Source organism: Oryza sativa, chromosome 7 (genome assembly GCF_034140825.1).
Source record: "Oryza sativa Japonica Group chromosome 7, ASM3414082v1".
Classification (NCBI taxonomy): Eukaryota; Viridiplantae; Streptophyta; class Magnoliopsida; order Poales; family Poaceae; genus Oryza; species Oryza sativa.
In genome coordinates, this window is record NC_089041.1 from 24,098,795 (window position 1) to 24,116,315 (window position 17,521).

Consider the following 17,521-nt stretch of genomic DNA (forward strand, 5'->3'; position numbering starts at 1 on the left):
AAACATACATCCATAAAAATCGACAGTCTCTTAAAATTTGATAATCTACAATGTAAAGTTAAAATATATTACTTCACAAATATAAATATATTTAGTTAAATAAATATTTATAATAAATATCCAATCAATGTTCCTTAAACCATCTTCTAAATCTATCTATTATATACCAAAAGTACATTAAACTTTGTACAAACGCTCTTACGCCGCTGCCTACGTGTCTCTCTAATAAATTAGATAAATTCTAAAAATCTATTATATATTAAAAGTCCAATAAATATCGTACATATGTTCTTACGTTGTCACATGGCGCTCTAATTTATTAGAGAAATCCTAGAAATCGAGAGAACAAAAAGAAAAGCATCCGATCTTCAAATTTCACTGAAACTGGTGGACCTATTATTTTAAATATTAGATTAGATCTATTAAAAATCTCATGATACTAATCTCTATAAAAAAAACATAATGTGCGTATGTGCGTACTTCGTATGATCGCCCTCCTCCCGAAAAAAAAAAAACAAAACTTAAATACCTACACCATTTACGATAAAAAAAGATAAAGCAAAAAAATAAAAATAAAATAAAACACGCACACGTACATAGTAGAATTGGAAAGAAACACTAACCATCAGTGCCAACACTGATGTGTTGTCAACGGTCTTTAATCTACGATTTTATTAAAATCTTTATTACTATACGAGACACACTTACTGATTCTAAGAATGTATTTATTTTATTTTCACAAACTAATTTACACTAACTAATTCGCCTGATTGCACTTAGTGTTGGGTTCAATAGTGTATAACATTTGTCCATCAACTATATTCGGCATATAAATTTCTATCAACCATAAAAAATAGGAAAAAGCACGAATTACCTCCTCACCCTCTGAACCATCGTGTTCGACCGAATTACCCCTGAATCCGAAAACCAGACATTACCCACCCTGAATTTTCAATACTGGACGTATAACTCTCCTTGACCCAATCCGAAGCGGTTTTGTTCTGCGTGGCATACGTGTGGTAATCCAGAGGTCGAGTCGCCGAGTGAGCTCGAGACGGCGGCGAATAAATTTATTAAATCGACTAAGCTTAATAAATTATAATAAATTAGTCGGGGATACCGTAAGAACGCGTATCAGCTATGGGACACCGAAAAAACTGGTATTTAGTTGCTGGACACCCGTGACATTATTTTATAATATCCAAAGGAAATGGAGAGAGAAACAAAAACAAAAGTATGATTGTGCCCCTTGCCTACCAAGTCCGGCTCGCATACACCTCCGACACTGCAACTGCACCCGTTGCCGGTGAGGTGACTGTCTAGAGGGGGGAGGGGGTTTCGAGATATGGTATTTTGTAGATTTTTATGGTGGTACGTCTCTTTAGCTATATTTTTTTAAGGACGTGACTACACAGCTAGTGGTAGCTGGTTTAGACAAACCACCTACCACTCCACATATGATAGACACTATCCACCTATACTTCAAATACAATTTTCTCTTAAACTACTAATCCAATTTACGATATGATTACACCGTTGTGTTCGTAACAATTAAATCTTTATAACAAGATCTCACATGATTATATTTTGATGAAAAAATATAAATTACTTTTATAATATATCTAAATTACTTTTAGATTTCACTAAGTTACTTCTTAGGCATATAAAAGTAATTCAATAAAGCCTAAAAGTAATTTACATATACTATAGAAGTAACTTATAACAAAAAGAAAGTAACTTCTATAATATATGTTAATTACTTTAAAACTTTATTGAATTTACTTTTATATGTTTAAGAAGTAACTTAGTAAAATCTAAAAGTAATTTAGATATATTATAAAAGTAATTTGTGATTTTTTTATCAAAATATAATCATTTGAGATCTTGTTGTAAAGATTTAATTGTTACGAACACAACGGTATAATCGGATTGTAAATCGGATGTGTAATTTAAGAAAAAAAAATTATTTGAAGCATAGATGGTTGGAATATTTTTTCTACTTGCTTGATCAATTAGTACTATAGTAAAGTAAGATTATTCAAGACACATATCTGGACAATGGCTGATCGTATCTGGACAATGGCTAATAGCGTCGCTCGTTATGACTAAATCGAGAGAGCTCTCGATTTAGATTGTGCGTATATGTTACTATTGTCCCTTGACCGACCAGACCGGCCAGTACACCCCCTCATCTATGTTATTGCTATCATTATGTGGTTATAACATGTAAACACAAGCAGTTTATGTTTTCGACCCGGTCCGAAAAGTATGGAATTCGCTTTAAATCGGATCGGTTTTGATATGTTGTGTAAATCTTGGTTCGGACCATTCTGTTTTGCCTCTCCCTAAATTTGCTGTAGTAGCACGCTAGCACCTCCTCGATGTAATTTGTACTGAACTCAATTGCCCACTTATTTTCTAATTAGTAAGGTTGTACGTTTTCAATTAAAACTAAAGGAGGGTGTGATGGATTATGGTAAATTAATTAAGTCGCTATCACCTTGATGTATAGAACTGCGTGGAGTACCATCACCTCGACACACCAGAAAGTTTTCGCTTTCTGAGATGTGGGTCAAAATGGGCCACCAGCAGTTCCAATTTTCAACCCAATTCTGAGCAAATCATGATACTAGCGGTCCTTTTGCAGCCTTTGTAATAGTTGGGTATGCATGCTTTTGGTTTTATCCAATGAGAAAAAAAATAAAGGGCTACTAAGCTTTTTGTGCAGTCCAGTGGAGGCTTCTCTTCTTTCCGGTCATATATATTTTGTAATACAAGAAAACATACACATATACTGCTGAGAACTGATCCCTTCAGAAGTTGCTCATAAACTACGAAGCAAGTTGCTGTGGACCTTGTGGTTTCACAGCCTTACGACTGTTTGATCAACATCCAAAAAAAAAAAGGAGAAGAAACGGAGAAAGGTATATAGTGATCAACCACTCAACTCATAGCTAGAAGACCCAAATTAAAGCTGGACAGACTGCTAATAATAAGAATTGTTTGAACCACACAATGTTTGTGCTATTATATTAGTTTACACCCAAAAAATCAAGAATCATGCATCAGCTGGTACTTACTCCATCAATTCCAATTCCAAGTCCATGTTTCCTGGTCTGTTCTGAACGTGTAAAGTGGTTTTTATTTTTAGGCTAGCAAAATTTTCAGTGTCTTTCAACCATGACATGTTTTTACTATGTTTACAAATAGATACTCCCGACGTTTTGACTTTGGACAAAATCAAACTGCTTTAAATTTAACCAAATTTGTAGAAGTAATAATAATATTTTCAACTCAACACGAATTTATTATGAAACTATATTCAATTATTGATTTAATGAAATTAATTTGGTATTATAAATATTATTATATTTGTGCATAAACTTAGTCAAATTCAAAGTAGTTTGACTTTGACCCAAGTCAAAATATCTTATAACCTGAAACGGAGGAAGTAATACAAATTTTGAATGTTCTACAGCAACATATTAAGATCAATTTTACTACTAAATTAACACTCAAAGTTTGTGTAGCTTGCTGGTGGGCCGTGTATATGGAGGATATCAAAAATTAGTAATTTGTTCAAGGACATTTTCAGCCTAAATTGAAGAGAGAAATTTTTGAAAAGATGACAATGTCCTTAGAGTCAAAAGCTTCTACGACCCTAGCAATGCACTTGGTTGATTGCAGATTTAGAGTGGCATAATTCTAAATTTTCACTTCAACGTCCATGTTACGTACAATCCTGTGGTCTTAGGGGCATTCTCGTCTATTGAAGAATTTCTCTCTTTAATTGGACTGAAAGTGTCTTGTAGCAAATTACTAAATTTTTAGGTGTCGTTTAGTCATGTAATTAACAATCTTTGATGTCCTGTAACAATATGATTTTTAACATTATGTAAGTCACCACTAAAAGCAATTAATCACAAGGTGAAGTTTATCTGGTTTTGAAGGTTTAGAGTGAAAAATAATTAGTTTGTGTTCAGAATGAAAATGGACTTGGATGAAAGTTTGGGGTCCAAAATTGGACTACCCTTATTTAAAAAACAAGTACACGACCTCAGCAAATTAAGTACTACGTTCTATATATCTAATGAAGAGTTAGCAACCAACTTATTCAGCAAGTAACAAGGGATCAGTTGTCTCTTGGTATCCATGGTGGCATGGATGCTTATTAGTTTTCTCTTGGCAAGAACTTCCATATTATCCCATGTGCTTCACTATATGATACACTCAAATTAATATGTTGACTAACAAGTGATCAGCAAATGACACACTTTCATGTTGCATTGTACCTAGTACTATAGCATATGCAAGCAATAAGTGAGGGAATATTGTTTTCTTTAATTTGTGAGGTTTAACTTGCAGTGGCAGGAGTAGTCTTTCACCTTATTGTTGCTGAACCGAAGTGTACTGGACAAGCCTAAGAGCTAGCTATGCATTGGACCAAGGGAAAATTGTAACCATGCCATTATAAGGAGGGTGAGTGAGGATCAAATAGTGGGAGCTCCTTTTTAGGGGGGTGGAGGTGAAGGTGCGGGCATGGAGAGACATGGCCCTTCTTTTTCTGCCCCCGGCAATAACCCCTTTGCACAGGTCCTCTTTTAGGGCATGGGGTTAATACTAGTTTCTCCTTGCCTGTACAGTCGCATGTCTCTTATTGTTATGATATGCAGCAATTGGTGTTTGTTCTTTGCAGGTTCCCCTCCATATGCAAACTCCCTCTCTCTACATATAGAGTATATGTACATGTTTTTTTTTCCCATAGCACTTGTTTTATACTATTTTTCTCCTGTCTTGTTCTTGTATAGGAGTACTATTTTTTCCCTGAAGGTGTTACTGTTCCAAGGAGCGCGTGGTAGAAAGACAATCATTCCAAACTTCTGCATATATATGTTCGCGAGGTTACCTAGAGAACGATGATGTTTTGCTGCATTTTTAGTTCATTCTCCTTGGGAACAACGTTAATCCTCTATCCAGTGATGACAGGAAGCATCTCGCGCATGTACATGTACTTGTAATCCTTCCCTACCAACCTCTTAGCGACAGATTCGAGGAAATGGAATGCTTCTTGAATCTTGAGCTTAATTGCCACTGTCATATGGCAAATAGTTTCAGATAATGCAGCAGTACAGTTCCATGATATAATTGTACCCATGCAATGAACCAAGCTATAGCTAGCAAAAAGACTGATTTTTTTTTGCTCGAGAAACGATGCAATTAGGTCGTGTATGAGAGAAAGCAAAAACTTTTGGTCCGTTCGCTCTCGCTTGCTCGATCATGCATGGTGGCCATGACAAATTGGCAATGGCCCTCAGTTTTAAGTGGTGATCGCCTTGAAAAAAGCCTGGAGTTCTTCGCGGTGTGCAGCATGCGTGTATGCGAGCCCTTTTTGTCAGGCGACTTGCACAAGCCTGACCCCAGAAAGACCGACAACCATCCAGGCACGAAAATTCATGCAATGCTCCAACATTGCATCCATTGGCAGCTAGCTCGCCGGTAGCCTCTCTCCCCTGCCACTACTACACACATTTTATGCATTTGCCCCATATCCATCACCATTATTCTAGCTACCACTACATGCTTACCTCTAGTCCTAGTACTAGCTAGCCACTTCGCCAAGAAAATGCAATGCAACCGCACATTCCGTCACATAAAAAAATAAATCTAGTAGCTGATATTGGTATATCCTACTACTACGAATATAAACAAATATTATGGTCTGTTTTGGTTTAATGCCAAGACTTGCCCTACCAAATATTTGGCAATTTAAATAGTGTTTTGTAGATGTTTGGATTGATGCGAATATTTGCCAACTCATATAGTCCAACTCTACTAAAACATTGGTAGTGCCAAAACATGTCTAAGATTTGGCACTACCAATAGTTTGATAAGGATTAAGGAATCAAACCACATAAACCCATCCAGATTGGTGGTACTATAATATATCAACATCCGATCCTAAATTGATTTTTTGTGGGACGGATGAAGTATGCAAGTACTCCCTCCCATATGTCTCGTGATAGATTTATTTTTAATGGAATGGATGGAGTGGTAGCTTGGTATCTGCTACCTCCTTTGTAAAATGTAGTTGTTTTTAGCACAATAATTTGTCTCAAAATAAAGCTAATTCTTGATTTATTCACATACCTCCTTCTCTCAACCAATGAAAACTATTCTCTTTCATATATTTTTTCTTCTCAACCAATCACACATTTTCTTTAATCATTCTCACCTATTTTCTTAATACTCGTGCCAACCATAAAAATGATTAAATTTTGTACTGAGGAAGCCGTGAAGGTGCAGTGATGGAGACACCCATATTGCCAGTGAGATACTATATATGCTAGTACTTGTGACTTGTCCTACTCCTACTACTACTCCTCCCGTCCTCCGATCCATTGCTTGCATGGATCGATCGATCGGTCACTGGTTCACCCACACACTGTTGAGAGTGCAACATCGTGATGGGATCACATCCACATCTCTATGGACTCTATCCCCAAAGGAGGAGTACTTTGCGAATGGAATCATGCAGAGGAGGAAAGCAACCACGCATTGTTGCAGTTGCATATATATACATACTCCATGGAGAAGAGAAGAGGGCGATTGCTGTGCAAAAGTAGTACGTGCACATTGCCCGCGCTGGGGCCTGGTTTTGCAGAATGATTCCATGCAAAAGCGGCTAAACTGCTCGCGCCATTGACATATGCACATGTCCTCCGTCCGCCGTGTGCATCGGCCTTTCAGATGAAATTCAGAATTTCAACTGTTGAGAGTAGCAGTAATACGCATGCAGTCATGCAGAGTACGTCTTGTCTGAATTGGACGTTGATACCGGCGGAATTAATGGCTGAAGTTCTCTGAAATGTATCTGCCAGATCGATGGTGGCGGATTTATCTGAAATGAATTTATGTAACTTACAGTGATTGCATGGTACTACTACTAATTGATTATAAGCTCTATATTTGCTTATTGCAGTGTGTACGTAGTACGGCTATATATAGTTCTATTGAGAATTTCAGTCGATGAAAGAAAGAGAAAAAAAAAAGAACTGTGATCTATATACTGATGCATGATCATCGATGGAGAGCGTTGGATGGCGAAATGGCGATGGGGGAAGTGGCATCGAAACGGAGAGAGTGGTTTCCCCCTTTTTTCTGCAGATTCTCTCTGGTTTTTGATGGGAGAAAGATAATGGCACGTACTGTGAGCGTAAACTGTGTGGCAGTTTGTCGTGCCTGCTTGAACGTAGCGGCGAATGGCCAGAACAAAAACATGTCCAAGATGGCAGACAACGACGCTTGCTCGCCACGCACGTGCCAGTGCTGCGTTGCACAGCTCGACACATTCGCAGAAAGCTACCCCTTTTTAATATTCATCTTCAGATACAAGTATTTTGTCCTAAGATATACTGATATAGTATGTGTATATTCACCGGGGAGGAACTATAAACTTTTGGTACAAGTTCACCACACACATTCACCCGAAAAAAAAAAAAGAGTTTACCACACGCATTCACCGTCAACTCATCCAAATAATGACATACTCCATGCATCATCTGCAGAGATCAGTCATCAGATGATCAGATCAATATGCATCATCTGCAGCGATCAGTCGATCATCAGATGATCAGTGGTCAGTCATCTGCTAGCTGCTAATCAACGGATGAGCCGGAGGCCGTCTGGCCGTGCGTACGAACGTCACCCCATGACCCCATGACCCAGCTAGCTCCTGCTAACGATCGATATGATTAGGCGTATTCACGAGCTCGACCAAACGGAAATAAACGCATGCATGCATGCAGACGCAGTGCTTTCAAATCGATCAGCTACTAGTATATACGTGTAGTACGCGTACTCCTACTGATCAGCGTCTCGATCGGGCCCAAATAATTAACTGGCCGGCTGGGCTCCGGCTGCAGCGTGTGTCACGCCCCGGCCCGACCGGCCGGGCCAGCGAGATCGATGCATCTAGCTTGGTGTATATCCTAGTATAGTCCCGTTGCTAGTCCAGTTGCCGAGTGCCGACCGTTTGCCAAGAGTACGGAACATGTGTACATGTTTGATGGCTAATTGAAACGACGTGAGAACAGCAGAACTCATCGTCGTCACAGATTGATCAACTGTCTAGCGATCGATACGCACATGTGCAAAAGCTGCAGGGCCTGTGTACAAATTAAGCTAGCGCTAGCTGTTGTTTTAATTGAGAGCTTATCCTCATTTGGTGGATCAACAACAACCAGCTACTTCCTCCGTCCTAAAAATAAAACAACTAATTATCATAATTCATCTTAGAAAGTTGTTTTTTAAACAGTGGATATATATCTAGATTCATTCTTTAAAATTAGTTTTTTAGGATTTATAGAGGGGTATGACTAGGGGTGAAAACGATCGAGTAAATTCCTGATCGATCAAGCGTTATTTTCATATAAGGGGTACCGTTTCCGACCATACCGTTTTTAGCTATTTATAATTTTTGTTTTTTCTAATTTCTTTCTATATTATATTAATATTGACACCAAGTAGTTTAAATGATAAATATGGTCAATTACCGGCCGATCGAGCGTCATTGTCAAAGAGACATTACCATTTCCGACCGTTTTCACCCCTCAGGTATATCTAGAGATGGTGTACTGTAGCTAACTACGTACGCACTGATAACTGATTGCTGCTGCGTAATTGATTCAGCGATTCAGTGGATGATTAGTAGTTGTCCATATCTACCCCAGCAGATGCTGAATGTACGTTAATCTACCTCCCCCCCCCCCCCCCCCCCCCCCGGGTTCAAAACTCCTGGGTAAACTGTCAGGCTGCTTTTGTGCTAGCTACGTGGTAATTATACAAGGCGCCCCGAGAGAGCTGATCATTGACACGCAATGCACAGTCGCTGCGAATTCGTGATGGGCACATATATACGTACCACTGCCCCTAGGTCCCCCTGCCGGCACATGCCCCGTGCAGGCCGGGACGAGGCGCCGTACGCGCCAACAATAATGCTTGCTCGATCGCCAATCGATCGCAAACGGCAAACCGTCCGGGCGATTCTACCGTGGCGCACGGCGCCGGCCGGCAACGAACCGAGCAACGACACCCCCCCCCCCCCCTCCCCTGCTCCCCCGGCGCTGGTCGATCGGACGAGAATTCGGCCGTGGCGCTGTGCGCTGTGCGCGCGCGACAACTGGGAGGTACGCGTGCGTCGCAGCGTGGGATCGAAAGTGCGTAATGTCGCTTGATTAATATTGTGGGCTGTCCTACCAAGTCCTGATTTGATTTGACGGGGATTAGCTAGCTCAGCTGCTGCGTTAGTTGCTGGTGAGAAAGATAGAGGATTGCTGTGGTGTGTAACCCGGATTTCCTGCGAGAATACGGTGGAACGACAGGGATTGTTCGTGCACAGCACAGGGTGCAGTTGTGTCGGGACGATGCACCAACGCCACGGATTGGTGCTTTTCCGTGGTGTTTTCTCGCGTGATCTGCACGCGGGTTTCGGCGCAAACTCGCAAGGCCGGCGCGCGCGGCCCACGAACGCGATTTCAACTGTGGACGCTGCTTCGACTGAGCGAGCCCACTATCCTTCACGGGGTTCGGCCCAAAAAGACCAGCAGCGCTCCCTTTCCGACACCGAGTCCGTTTCGGTTTCAGGCTTTCAGCACGCACGGTCAGTATGTATATAAAACTACAGGTGCACCATGCACGCAGCTGCGGTAGTCTGCAGGTTTACTTGAGAGTTTTGTCGATGGAGTGTTGTGGGGGAAACTGTTTTAAATACTCGGGTGGACGTCCACCCGTTTCTTGCATGTCATCTAAATGATTATGAAAAAATTTCAAAAAAATTGACATGATAGGTTAATATGTAATATATCACTTCACAAACATGCAAATCCAAATTCAACTTCTATAAGTCGTAACAAAAAAAATAATAAATTTAACTGTGAATATACGTATACTAGTTAAAGTTTGATTTGTTATTTTCGTTACAACTTGTAGAAGTCGAATTTGAACTTACATGTTCGTGAAGTGATATATTACATATTAACCTATCTTGTGAATTTTTTTGAAATTTTTTTATAATTATTTAGGTGGCATGCAAGAAACGGGTGGACGTCCACCCGAGAGAGATTAGAATCCATCCTCAGTGTTGTGGCCAACGATCCATCGCTGGCGGCGGCGGCGGTGGCGAAGACCGTCTGAGCGCGTTGCCGGACGACATCCTGCTGGAAATCATGGGCAACCTCGGCGTCCGCGAGGCTGGGAGGATGGCCGTGCTGTCGAGGCGGTGGCGGCGGCTGCCCGGCCTTCTCCCGCGGCTGGTCATCGACGCCCGGGAGTTCGAGCCCGCCGCTCTCCGCGCCGGCTGGCACGCGAGGACGAAGCGGGCCATGGAGCGCGTCGCCGGCGCGGTGGAGAGCCTTCTTCCCGGAGACCGCGCCATCGAGCGGCTGCGGCTCGACGCGTACCTGCTCAGGGACGAGTCCTACACCGTCCGCCGCGTCGTCGAGCGCCTCAACGACGCCGTCGACAGCGGCAAGGTCGCGGCCGGCGGGCTGGAGCTCGTGTTCAGGGCCACCGGCGGAGGCGGCGCGCCCGATCAGGATCAGCCGAGCAAGCGGCAGGCGCGGCGGCTGGCGCGCCTCCTGGCCGCGGCCGCGTCGCCGAGCCTGCTGCCCTCCGTCGCCGAGCTTTCCCTCGTCAACCTGCGGTTCACGTCGCCGGCGCTCGCGTCCCTCCTCGGCCGCTGCACCGGCCTGGAGGAGCTCGGAATGTACCAGTCCGACGCGGGGTTCGGCGCGGTGTTGGACGTGGGGCACGCGCGGCTGAGGCGCCTCGCCGTGCACGCCGTGGACGAGGCCATGTACAAGAAACTGCGGGTGTCGTCGGCGCCGAGGCTGGAGCGCGTCGTCGTCGCCAACTGGTTCTGCCGCTACGCCCCCGTCTCGTTCGGCCACGTCCCGTGCCTCAGGGAGCTGCACTTGAAGAACAAAGCCGTTTACTACCAGGAACCAGTAAGACTAAGCAAAATGTTGGCCAGCACACCGCACCTCGAGTCTCTGACATTGGGGTTCTCATCTTGGAGGGTAAGTATCTAATGCAACATCAGTCACCCTACTCCTTCATTAAAAGAAGGCAATCAACTTTTTTTATAGTGTAAGTTTCGTAAAACTGCAGATACTTTGCAACTACAGATTTAAAAACTTGTTTCACAAAACTACAGATTTAGTGGCTTCGTTTGTCATAAAACTATAGATACTTTGTATAATATATCACAAAAATACAGATTTAAGAACTTGTTTTATAAAACTACAGATTCAGTGGCTTCGTTTATCACAAAACTACAAATGCTTTGCACAATATATCACAAAACTACAGATTTAAGAATTTGTTTCATAAAACTACAGATTTAATATATTCATTTATTACAAAACTATAAGTTTAGTGTCTTCATTATCACAAAACTACATATTTTAGTATTCTTAAAACTTGTAGTTTTGGGATAATGGAGACACTGAATCTGTAGTTTTGTGATAAATGAAGACACAAAATGTGTAGTTTTGTAATAAACGAATACACTAAATCTATAATTTTGTAAAACAAGTTCTTAAATCTATAGTTTTGTCATAGATTGTACAAACTACCTGTAGTTTTGTGATAAACGGAGACACTGAATATGTAGTTTTGTGAAACAACCTTTTAAATCTGTAGTTTTGTGATAAATTGTGCAAAATACTTGTAGTTTTGTGAAATTTACTCATTTTTATTTTTTTTACCAACTGCCTCTTTACTCTTTATGTACTTTAATTTTATAAAACATCCCTTCTACATATTGTTAATATCTTATTTTATCTCTAGAATTTAAGTTTATCATGCAAAGATATCTACAGGATTAAATTGTTCCAAAAGCCTTACAATTATTCAATTAGCTTGTTCCAAACAATATATTTTTCTCATTGCCCATGCCCACGACGAGTTGTATGCAGATTTGGATCGAACCAGAGGCTCCCAAACAACTTGAACCGATGTTCAGCAAGCTGAAGTCCCTCGTTCTGACAGGAATTTTCCGTGGGTGCGACCTCTCGTGGACATTGTTCTTCCTCCAAGCAGCGCCGGTTTTGGAGGAATTTATACTCGAGGTAACTAAACATATGCATGCTTTGTCAAATCTCATCTAACGGCACAGTTTTTTTTCGTCTGAAAATCACTCTAATATGCATATATATATATATATATATATATATATATATATATATATATATATATATATATATATATATATATATATATATATATATATATATATATATATATATATATATATATATATATATATATATATATATATATATATATATATATATATGAACTTCTGCAGGTGGACAAACCTTTAGATGCCAAGGCACCGAGTGATATTTATGGCGAAATGCCGAAGACCGACGATGTGACATGGCAGGTGCCTGAGTTCCAGCATCACCATCTCAAGCATCTGTAGTTCAGTGGCTTCAATGAAGAAGAAATGCACTGGAGGATAGTGGAGCTTGTCAAGGAGAGAGCTGTGAACCTGCAGAGCATTGCTCTGGATGACGGATGCCAAGCCTGCGATGTTGTGGCGAATGAATATGTTCTCTCCGGTGGGATCAAAAACAAGAAACCGGTGTTGTTATCAGTGTCCCAGATCACAGGATCTCCTCCTATTCTCACCCTTGTATAGAGGGTGTATCCGGTGCCTTGTGCTCGCAGGCGAGTATAGGGTTGACGCCGACTCTTTTAAATATGTTCCTAAATATTTGACATCGTTGACTTTTTAAAGCATGTTTGATCGTTCGTCTTATTAAAAAAATTAAGTAATAATTAATTCTTTTCCTATTATTTGATTCATTGTCAAATATACTTTTATGTATATATATATATATATATATAGTTTTACATATTTCACAAAAGTTTTTAAATAAAATGAACGGTCAAACATGTTTAAAAAAAATCAACAGTGTCAAATATTTAGGGACGGATGGAGTAATATAGAGTTACTAACTGCAAATACAAATCAATGGGAGGATGGACTCAGCGGCCGTAAAGCTAATATGCAAGGCATGGGCACCTTCAGAATACAAAAAAATTATATGGCTCCTACTACAAAATAAGATTTGGACGGTAGACGCTGCAAATCCGACAGTGGCCAAACAATTATTTTTACCAGCTCTACTAAAAAAACCTTGAAACAGCTCAGCATCAAATCAAGGACTGCATTTTCGTATGCCAAATATAGGAGAAAATCATGTAAAACACTGAGATGTGATGCTCCAAGCATGTACAACAGCGATGAAACCTAGCTGAATTGGTAGATAAAAGGGACACCCCAAGGTGAAAAACACAAGACAAAGATGATAAAAGAGTGGCATGAGAGATATGGTGTGAACAGAACAAAAGAGTGGTTCATAACAAACAGACTGAAATGCCACAACTAATGACCAGGAATCCAGGATCATATGCAGCGCCAAGGATATCATTAGAATTTCCCAATAGATCGACATAGGCGGGACTATTCTGTTTGCTTTCTGTTTCTTTTTCGTTTTCAGGTCTCTTCACACTTGGTGATGTTGTAAATTATTTATACCCTACTTTTTTTAACATTAAATAATTTCTATCCTACTTAATATAACAAAAGACACAAACCAAAATTAGGGCGAAACAGGAAAATAAAACGATTGGTCTTAACCAACCAGAAAGGATAAGAAAATTTATACTGGAAAGTAGATGTGATGGAAGAAAAGAAACAGAAAAGGTAGTAAAAGTTTTTATAATTAAAGAGTTTCTATAGTAAAGACTTATTGTGATCATTGTTTCCTATTTATGTTTGAGTGCAAAGTAGAGAAGGTAAGGAAGCTGGTATTTGTGTTATGTGAACTGTTTGAGTTAGATGCTTAGTGAAAGTCTGCAGCCAAACACAATGGATCCAAAATGTGATGAGCTCTTTTATAGAAATCACTAATCTGTGTCTTCATTCAGTGTTCCAATAGCAACAGATACACAAAAAAAAAGTCCATTTGCCGTGTTACGACAACTACAGTTAATCAGTTATTATTCTGATCCATCAGGAAAATGTTCAAGTGCATTCTGTTTTCCATTGACGTAAAACTCAATCACTGCTTTCATGCGTTCCGACTTATCAGGATGGTAATTCAAGTGCACAATCACTGGCTTCAACTTCCGCAGATTAGCATCTTTCCTCACAGTCTTGAATAGAACTTTGCTGTTCATAAATTGGTATATATCCATGGTTCTTTTGGATATATGGAGACCTTCATAACCTGGATGTGAGGGGAAGAACAGTTCCTCATTGAAAACAGCTTGATCCCATGATTTGGGTTCACGAGAAAGGCGGCCAGCTACTCTATCCAAAAGCTCAATAGAAGGAATTGTTGGCCTTATGAAGAAAAATCCGGAATTATAAACCCATATGCGCATTGTGTGTGCGTATCTTGCCCAGCCCATTAAGGGCTCATCAAATACATCATTGAAACCATAAGCTGTCCTATTGTCATGACCATCACTCATTGACTCTACATCAGCATCTCTGTAAAGATGATCAAACGGATTCTGGAAGAAAATAATATCGATATCTGATAGGAGCACACTATATCCAAGCTGCAAGAATTCCCTCAATATGCGAAACTTTAGTCCAGACACAGCATGGTTTCCACCTACCTTTCCAATATTGTCAACTCCTTCGTCAGGATCCCGCCTATAAAATGGAACACCTTTAGACTTGCAAAAGGTTTCAGTGCTGTCATCCAATGCAACAATTAAATAATTTGAAATCCCAACTCGTTTGATGTTAGTAAACCACATCTCAAGCATCTCTCTCACATTGGAGTTTGCCAACGCAACAATTAGTTCTTTCTTTATAGCAACCTGTTGCAATATCTTGGCCAATCTGGGATTTATGGATTCATCAGGGATAACTGTTGGATTTTTTCTAATAGCCTTGACAGTACCAAAAGGACCAGCCTTATATAGAACCTCGTCTTTTCCTTGCCCAGCTAATTGAAGCTTCATTGTTAGTTCATTAATCTGCTTCCTAAATTCAGCATTTTTCCTCTCCAACAATACTACATGTGACTTTAGGCTGGTAACTCCCTCAGAAGTCTCACAGGCAACTGAGTCAGCCTATAAAGATAGAAACATAATTGTAAAACCATATCTGATAATAAAACAAATATCAGTGCATCTAAGGTTATAACAAAAAGTTTAAACGATCAACAAGGTGCATTCAGTTTTGATGTATGAAGACATATTATACACATTTAATTTATGGTATACGTGTGCAGGGTATTGAACACAATGACTAACATATCCTGTAACACTGCATACAAGCCAAAAGCAAACAAAGAAAGGATTGCACTTCACAAGATTGTTTGGAAGACAGGATTATCGAGGATTCATGTAGTATGGAGTTGTATTGAGTTGAATTTAACTAAAGTTATGTTCCAAATGTAGCTTACAAGTTTATGGAAACATAACACTTGTAAAAATAACTCTGTGGAAAAAGTTTCATAATCTTTTTTTTCATGGTATTACATGGTGTGGCTTACATATTGATAAATTTACTTCCACCCCTCAAAGTGTTACTATTTGAACAACAATTTATACATATTACAAGCAGTAGTTAAACAGACTGTGAGCCATATACTTTTTCTATTAGACCCCTGGTGGCATTACAAAAATTATAAATAACAGTACTAACTACACACAGGAAATTAAGATTCAAAAAAAAAATTTCAACAAAAAAAAAGACAACTGACTGATTTTTCATTGAAACATAAATTCGATGTCCAGGACACAAGAAAATTTTGGCCTGGTTTGGTACAATCCAGGCAAAGAACTTAACGAAGTAGAACCTTGGTATCATAATAACTGCAGAATTAATACAGGAAATTGCAATCTTAAAATTGGTAGTGTCTCAATCAATGAAGGTGGCAATTGGAACTACATGAGTGTATCGTGAAGAGTATGCACGTGTGAAAGCGGGGGACAAAACTTAGTACCAACTCAACATTGAAGATAAAAATTCATCTCCGTACTCATTAGTAATTTGAGCATCCCCCTGGCTAACTTACTGTATCTTCTCTTTCAGCCCAATTTCTTGACAATGGCTCATTGCTAGTGCCTTGAGAATCACATCTATTAGCTATAGATGACAACCACTTGAAATACTGTTGTTCATAGATGGGTAAAAAACTAAAAACAAATAGATGTGTTGCTACAAGAAATACCGTGACAAGCTACTGGCTGCAAGCGCTGCCAACCAAAGTGAACTAGTGATTGGCCAAAGATCAATATTTCCAAACGAATTGCTCATTATTTGTGACAAAATATTGCAGTGTGTGCCATCAACACCATGAACAAGCATATAAGGGACCACTTCAACAGAGGTAACAACCAACCCCCTAATACATTCATGGAATCATGGGTAATAATCACATAGCGTTGCAGCAATCAAGGAAAATCTCTATTTTAAGGTCATACGATCCTAGCAATTGATTGACTGATTTGTCGGCTTGTCCCAATACAATTGCCTTCGTATAACACAAACCTTCCTTATCGTATCATTTAAGCATACCTTAGAGAGTTGAGCTTTTTTTTTCTTTTGGGTAAAATGATCTTACTTTTTTCCGAGTGATCTCACGCACACCGTCTTACTAATCCATATAACAATCAGGATTCCGTGATCCAATCACCGATTGCTACTGTTACAGTAGTCCAAAAATGAATCGTGTTCGACTAAAAAAATGAATTCCCCTAACATTAGAAAACCCCAAGCTAAAACAGATGCCCCAAAACCAACAATCGCTAACCGCCCCAGTTCAAACCCCAACGATCCCCGCCCACGACTCTCCCCTCCCTTCCCACGAGACGACGCGGCGGGCGGCGAAAAGGCAAGGGGACGGGGGAGATAGGCGCGGAGGCGGCGGTTTACCTGGCGAGGCCAATGGAGGGCGGCGTCGGAGGAGCGGGAGAGGAGGCCGTCGGGGTAGAGGAAGGCGCACACGCAGCCGAGCGCGACGCCGACGGCGACCGCCGCCGCGATGCGCGACCCGCGCGAGAGCGGCTGCCCTGCCCCGCCGCCCGCGCCGCCGCGCATCAGGGGGCCCTCCCGCCGGCTGGCCATCCGCCGCTCGCCGCCGCCGCCGCCGAGGAGATCGGAGGGAACGGGAGATCTGGGAGAAGGGTGGGGCCCGGCTACTGACTAGTGGTGGCTTGCCCGCCCGAGACGTGACGCTCGGTTTGCTTTGTTTGTGTGGAGAAGTGGGACGAACTGTATCGAGTAAGATTCGTTAGTGGAGGAAGGGGACGGTGGATATGTAGTGCACCACTTATCATATCAACTGGGCGTACGGCTCAGATTTGACCAGATTTTTGCAATTGGGAGTGTACTGCTCCCTCCCTCTGTTCCATCCTTGTTATTACTCCCTCTCCCACCGTCTCGAAATATAACAAAATACAATAACCTATAATCAGATAAGACATT

The 17,521-nt window shown here is 40.8% G+C and overlaps 2 protein-coding genes across 2 annotated transcripts; one reads left to right on the forward strand and one right to left on the reverse strand.

Moving 5' to 3' along the window:
• The first annotated feature begins 10,160 nt into the window (after positions 1–10,160).
• On the forward strand, positions 10,161–12,825 carry LOC4343754 (uncharacterized). The gene is made up of 3 exons (XM_015790991.3): positions 10,161–11,075; positions 11,976–12,128; positions 12,368–12,825. The coding sequence occupies exons 1-3, from the start codon at positions 10,224–10,226 to the stop codon at positions 12,482–12,484; spliced, it is 1,122 nt and encodes a 373-aa protein (XP_015646477.1). The 5' UTR covers positions 10,161–10,223; the 3' UTR covers positions 12,485–12,825.
• Positions 12,826–13,940: 1,115 nt separating this feature from the next.
• On the reverse strand, positions 13,941–17,256 carry LOC4343755 (arabinosyltransferase RRA2). The gene is made up of 2 exons (XM_015789105.3): positions 16,970–17,256; positions 13,941–15,159 (listed from the first exon to the last, which is right to left on the reverse strand). The coding sequence occupies exons 1-2, from the start codon at positions 17,159–17,161 to the stop codon at positions 14,071–14,073; spliced, it is 1,281 nt and encodes a 426-aa protein (XP_015644591.1). The 5' UTR covers positions 17,162–17,256; the 3' UTR covers positions 13,941–14,070.
• Positions 17,257–17,521: the final 265 nt, after the last annotated feature.

Coding starts and splice junctions, on each gene's coding strand:
- LOC4343754 (XM_015790991.3), top strand. CDS start 10,224: ATGGGCAACCTCGGCGTCCGCGAGGCTGGGAGGATGGCCGTGCTGTCG. Junction 11,076..11,975: donor TGGGGTTCTCATCTTGGAGG/GTAAGTATCTAA, acceptor AGTTGTATGCAG/ATTTGGATCGAACCAGAGGC. Junction 12,129..12,367: donor TGGAGGAATTTATACTCGAG/GTAACTAAACAT, acceptor GAACTTCTGCAG/GTGGACAAACCTTTAGATGC.
- LOC4343755 (XM_015789105.3), bottom strand. CDS start 17,161: ATGGCCAGCCGGCGGGAGGGCCCCCTGATGCGCGGCGGCGCGGGCGGC. Junction 15,160..16,969: donor CCCTCCATTGGCCTCGCCAG/GTAAACCGCCGC, acceptor CTATCTTTATAG/GCTGACTCAGTTGCCTGTGA.